This window comes from Pungitius pungitius, chromosome 21 (genome assembly GCF_949316345.1).
Source record: "Pungitius pungitius chromosome 21, fPunPun2.1, whole genome shotgun sequence".
Classification (NCBI taxonomy): domain Eukaryota; kingdom Metazoa; phylum Chordata; class Actinopteri; order Perciformes; family Gasterosteidae; genus Pungitius; species Pungitius pungitius.
In genome coordinates, this window is record NC_084920.1 from 12,514,739 (window position 1) to 12,520,765 (window position 6,027).

Genomic DNA, 6,027 nt, shown 5'->3' on the forward strand with positions numbered 1-6,027 from the left:
CACTTTTTTGAAGCTAATGGCCAATATAAGACTTTATTAAAAACTTTTATTTAAACAAAATTCAGTCAGTAATCACTTCAGTAATCTGAAGTTAAAATATAGTGTGTGCGATGAATGTCAACCACTCCAGAGCTTCAATTCCGCTGTCCTCACAGCTCAAAAACATGTGTTTAATGCCATGTGCGGACGCTAAAGGTTCCGTTTTGGCTCACGAGAGTTGGAACAAATTCAATTAATTCCCTTTCAGGGGCACACTTGAAAGATTCCTCCCAGGTGAAACACTCGACTAGCCCGGATGATACTAGGTTCTGGAAGTAATACAGGCAACAGTAGAAACATCCCCAACAGTGACCCGTCAAACCGCCATCACTCAGGAATACAACCGTTTCCACGAAGCTCTTGTGCTTCCCCAGAAGAAGGTTGAGCTGCTGCCTGCATGGCTCCTCCACATGGGCCTGATGGATCAGCATCTGGGTGTGGAAGGCCGGTCCGAACAAAAGAAAAGATTTTTATAGCATTACTCTAATGTATAAAGATGTTTTCAGATGTTTTCCAAATTGAAAAACCGAGGACTTGTTGAGTTCCACTAATCGCCGCTCGGGGGACACTGCTTGGCCCATTTGCTGCTTCGCTGTCTTTCTGTGAGACGACCGAGGGACAATGAACACAAAAAACATCAACAAAAGAGTGGCAAACCATTCGTGGGTCATAACTCACCTCGTGGAAACGGAACATCAAGCAGCAACGTGGTCTGTGGTCATTGGTTCCTTTTAATGAGTAGAAGCTGCAGGACCACAAAGTGGTCCACTGGATTTCTGATCCCCTCCTGATGTGGATCTGGATCTGGGTCTGGATGGATTTGCAAAGGCATTCATGGTGCCCTGAGGATGTCTCTGTGGTTCACTCGAGTATGACAGTTTATTTTTCTAGTGAATTGTCTGGATTTCCATGACATTTTCTCGCATCATACATTGAGTGATCAGTTGGTTAGTAATTGAACTAAATCAAGAAACTTCAAGAAGCAGGGTGCTGTTTGTCATAAAGAGTCTTTTCTTTTTGTTGTCCCCTTCAGAAACTTGGCCATCGGTATCGGCATCCAGAATTTCCCAGAAGGCCTAGCGGTGAGCCTTCCGCTGCGGGGTGCGGGGATGTCGACATGGAGAGCCTTCTGGTAAGAAGGGGCACTTTTTGCAGAGGCTGGTGCTGAGTCAGCGGGCCGTTTCAAACCGTCTACACCCCCCCCCATCTCCCCCGACCCATTTTTGTTTCCCCCCCCCAGGTACGGCCAGATGAGCGGCATGGTGGAGCCCATCGCCGGGTTGCTAGGCGCCGTCGCCGTCGTGCTGGCAGAGCCGCTCCTGCCATACGCGCTGGCGTTCGCCGCCGGGGCCATGGTGTACGTGGTGGTTGATGACATCATCCCCGAGGCCCAGCTCAGGTGAGAGGGGGGGAGGGAGGACAGGCGGGTCAAAGAGCCAATCACACATGAGCGGGCTTTCAGCATCGATGCTGAACTAATCTCTCTGTTTTTTTCGCTCCGACCCGGTGTTGCCAGTGGCAACGGGAAGCTGGCATCCTGGACGTCCATCCTGGGCTTCGTAGTGATGATGTCACTGGACGTCGGGCTGGGCTGACCTCGCGGTGACGTCGTCGCTGTGCTGCTGATAATTACTTTTTAAAAAGGGGCTAAAGTGTTTTATTGTGAAACACTATCCGGTTAGTTTGAATTGTTGCTACTTGAAATGAAGACAGAAACATGTCGTTTAGCAAAGCAGAGGAGGAGTCTACTTGAAACATTAATCATTTTTATTTTCTTTTTCATATCCAATTTAGGAATGAATGTATGACTATTTAATGAAAATCCTCTTGGTTCCAAAGTTTGAGAATACGGCTTTTCATTTGAAAACATTCCCAGTCATGAACGTGAAATAATTATTTCTTCCAGCTTTTTGCATTCATGATGGCGATACGTGATGTGTGGTTAATTTGGTGAATTATGGGATTGCTAACAAATGATTTGATTTTCTCCTTGTGATTCTTTTGTGTTTGTGTGTCTACACAATTTGAGTTTCATTAGGATTACAGTAACTCGTTTACTTGTTGATAGTTCATTATCCTCTTTGAAAACGCAGTGCCTTCTTCTTGCAATAATCTACTGCCCCCCACTGGCCAGTGTGAGGAGGCACATGTTGTGGTTCATGTCTAATTATTTAAAAGCTGAATAACATAAGAAGTTTCTACACAATTAAACACAGTGATTCTCTCTTGTGTCTCTCTTGTTGGTGCATGCAGCATCGTAGTCACATGCTGAGGTTCGCAGCAAAACAAAACAACAGAACTACTGTGTGTTTGGAATCCGACGGCTCGTTGAATGTCATCGACACACAGAGGGTTATTGATGCCAACCCTGAATCTCTCCTGAAACAACAGACATGTGACAAAGAAGAACTGCAGCTCCAGGGGGGAGGTGCTAATAAGAATAAGACACGGGAGCACGCCGTGTATCCACACACACACATTTAATGCTCCCTCTGGCGGAATCTAAAACAAACGCGTTTCACAGAGTTAAGTCACACAGTTAAATAACAATTAATTCACAGCGGGGGGCCTGCGGCTCGGCGGGCCACGGGAGCGTGACGGGGGCCGCCCTGTGTTGCAGGAAGTTAATGAGACGCGTCGGCAGGTCCAGCTGGTCGATTCGGTGGATCCTGTTGATCTTTTTGAGGTATCTTCGGACGGAGAGTCGGCACTGTGAAGTCAAGGCCTTTGGATTCCCTGAGGGACGACAGGAGGAGAGTCAGGAGGTGAACACAAACACAGCCATCATGAAGGAAAGAAAAAAAAAACACATTCTTTAGACAATCTGATCTTCAGTGTGTCATTAAGGAGACAGTAGTCATGTCCACGTTCAGGGGCCAATGTGTAAATCGAATCCTGGGTAGCAGTAGGGTAGCGTGCCTGATTAATGGGGGATTATTCAGTAGATTTCATTATCAGAGGAAGACAACATTGCCCGTGTCTTGCGGTTGTAATTTGGTCCTTTATTTCTCCCCGGGTGTCCCACCTGTTCATGAAAGCGACATGATTTAAACACAGTGAATAATTTGGTCATTATTTGGCTCTAAAACTAATATATGTAGACTTGTTTTCATTTGATCACATCGGTTGTCCAGATTAAGTTTAAGAAAACGTCCCAACAAATTAGAAGCACATTCTATTGCCCTTCCTTGGAAACTTTTCTATTCCATTATTCAAACATTACACATAAGAGCAGGTATTTTATTACTATATTTAAGCCTGAGCAGAGACTTCCCATCCCCCCCCCCCGTCTCTGAGGCCCAACTACGGCGCACCTCTTTCCTCCAGAAGCAGCTCCACGGCTTCGTTCTGCTTGGTGGACTTCTCGATGATCAGCGTGGGGAGGTAGACGTTGGCGCCAAAGTCGATCAGCAGCTGGATGTACTCCACGCCGCAGCCGTGCCTCAGGCACATCTCCAGCACCGTTTTGGGCTGCTTGATGGAACCCAGCAGCTTTGCGTCCGTGCAGTTGTAATCCGGGTCGGCCCCGTAGAGGAGCAGCAGCTTGAAGCACTCCATGTGTCCGTAAACGGCGGCCAGGTACAGCGGCCCGCTGGACACCCGGGCGCTGCAAGTCCACAGCAAGACCTTGGAGCGCGAGTTCACCTCGGCGCCGCGTCGCAGCAGCTCCTTCAGGATCTCCACGTCGCCCTCCCGGGCGGCGGTGAGGACCGGGGAGCAGTTGTTGGACGCGTTCCCGTTGGGGTCGGCGCCGGCTCCGAGGAGCGCTAAGACGCAGTCCAGGTATTTGCCGCGCACGGCCGCGAACAGGGGGGTCTGGGCCTTCACGTCCACGCAGTCTACCAGGGCGCCGTGGCCCAGCAGCACCTGCAGGCAGCCCAGGTGGCCTTTGGACACGGCGGCGTGCAGGGGCGTGCCGGCGATGCCCCAGCCGCCTCTGCAGTTGATGACCTTCTTGTAGACTTCTTGGCAGAGCATCTCATCGAGGAGTCGGTCATCGTTTTGTAAAACCGCTTGTCTGAGCCGGGCGATCTCACAGCTGCTTCGTTCTTCTGCAGAGGTCCTGAGTCGCAGCATAGAACCTGCTGGAAGCCAGAGAGAAGAATGAACCCAAAGCACCGGTTAGCGTGAAGGCTGGATTTAAACTATGTGCAGGGACTTCTTGGAACAGTTTGCTCGGTAGGAGGATATCAGAGGGAGAATGAGGTGGCTGCAGATTTGGAGGATTTAGGCCCAATGCCCCAAAACCCCATCAGGTGCTAAAGGAAACTACCCGGAAGTCGTTGCAATGCGACGTTATAACCAGTGAAAGTATGGAGACATCAAAGAAAACGAGGAGGACGGCCCACTGAGCATTACATTTACACACAAACAATATAATGAAATCAGAGTATATTTACTCATGTTTTCATTGAAGCTACTTTGATAAGAATCTACTGGGTGCCACGGGTTTGGGTTTAGGGGCCGATTGGGTCACCGTATCGCTGCATCAACAGAACTGCCTTCAAGATGTTTCACAAACTGAGCTTTAATGGCGTATCAACGAGCTGGACAGAACCTACTCTCGTGGAAGGAGGATCACGGTTTACCGGAAAATTCGCATATAACGTTTAATCATCTCGATAATGTTGGAATCAACCTTTAGGGACCATGTGTGACGTGATGGGCGGAATAAACCGGATATAACTTGTTGTAACGTCACTGAATAAATGCCGAACCGTCCAGGAGCTCCGGTGTTCACGGTAACGTTCACGGTGACGTCATGCTAACGGCAGGAAGGGCTCCGCTGGTTCTCGAGGCGCGGAGACGCGGAGCGAGGTGTCACACTGCACGCTCAGTCGCAAATCTCGCGTTATCCTGGTTTGTTGAGTCGTGTCGATCCAAAAGAAGCGTGTAACCGTGTTTCCGAAGTGTAATAATAAGAGGGTACCTTCTAAGATGTGTCACCATCAGCTGCCCTCTCCATCTTCCTGTTTCTCCTTCTTCTTCCTCTTCTTCCTCTTCTTCTTCTTCCTCGTGGTGTTCGGTGTTGTGGCTCACGTTCATGTCGCACTGGCGCCCCCATGTGTCCTCCTTCTGTAATAACACGGAAGAACAAATGGAATAAAAATGTTTAATTTGAATTCAGAGAATGTTCTTAAATAACCATACAAACCAACCAAACTAGGAATTAAAGGGTGATTTGACTAAATGTTGTTGGTTGTTTTAAACACCAAAAAAACACTACACCTTTTTTAGGAAACAGAGTTGTTTCAAAGTGTACCAAGTACACTTCTAGAGGTAAATACGTCCACTATTGCATTTGGTACTGTTTTTTAAGTTACCAATACGACTGCCACTTGCTGAGTTTGCTTCTCTCGTGAGGGAAGATGCTCCTCACAAAGAGAAATCCAATCGTATCCATGGCAATGGACCATACAATACTCAGCTATGGTTGCCTTATCACTGACTTCAACTTCATCTGTCCCTCTCCAGGCAACCTTTCCTTTAAAGCTGAGCCTTTGTTTGGTTAGTGATGAGTTCTTTGAGTTAGCTCACGGCCAACGAGACAATGCTGAAGGGAGAAGTTTCAGGTGTGGATCCACCACAACAAAAAGATAAAGGATGATCCCTTTATATTCCTAAAACCAACAGAAAGACACAATTTGTACCTAAACCACGCTGACGCTTGAATGCCTCAGTGGTCTCCGAGTCCTGGTTTCTGTCAGGATCCGTAGCTGCGTCAGTCTGACTGTGTCTATTGAGCTGCCCGGGGGTTTACAACATGGTAATGAGCGGCGGCGGCCTCCTCGGTCCACTTTGCTTCTATGGCCGTTGCCGTGATACAGAGCAGAAGTCACCCAGGCGCTCACAGAGGGTTTAGAGGAGGCCTTTAAAACCGCCCCAGCACCATAACTCACGGTCCGTTTGTCAGACGAGGGGAGGTTGGGGTGAGGGGGGTTGAGTGAAGGGGAGTTAGGGCATGGCAGAGGGATTAAGGGGACAACT

General features: G+C 48.5%; 2 protein-coding genes across 4 annotated transcripts in view; one reads left to right on the plus strand and one right to left on the minus strand.

Moving 5' to 3' along the window:
- The window catches only part of LOC119213002 (zinc transporter ZIP11-like), a 67,114-nt gene extending 64,752 nt beyond the window's left edge, over window positions 1-2,362 (plus strand). For both annotated transcript variants that reach the window (XM_037463972.2, XM_037463973.2), the window contains exons 8-10: window positions 1,073-1,171; window positions 1,280-1,438; window positions 1,556-2,362. In XM_037463972.2, the coding sequence (XP_037319869.2) occupies window positions 1,073-1,171; window positions 1,280-1,438; window positions 1,556-1,634 (337 nt within the window). In that variant the 3' untranslated portion in view covers window positions 1,635-2,362. The remainder of the gene's footprint in view (window positions 1-1,072; window positions 1,172-1,279; window positions 1,439-1,555) is intronic.
- Window positions 2,363-2,500: 138 nt separating this feature from the next.
- asb12a (ankyrin repeat and SOCS box-containing 12a) lies at window positions 2,501-5,052 on the minus strand. 2 transcript variants are annotated; one of them, XM_037463974.2, is made up of 3 exons: window positions 4,970-5,052; window positions 3,354-4,124; window positions 2,501-2,775 (listed from the first exon to the last, which is right to left on the minus strand). In XM_037463974.2, exons 2-3 carry the CDS (start codon window positions 4,114-4,116, stop codon window positions 2,579-2,581), a joined length of 960 nt encoding a protein of 319 aa, XP_037319871.1. In that variant the 5' UTR covers window positions 4,117-4,124; window positions 4,970-5,052; the 3' UTR covers window positions 2,501-2,578. The 2 variants fall into 2 exon arrangements, with proteins under 2 accessions (XP_037319871.1, XP_037319872.1); XM_037463975.2 differs by having other exon boundaries at window positions 3,354-4,121; window positions 4,970-5,046.
- Window positions 5,053-6,027: the final 975 nt, after the last annotated feature.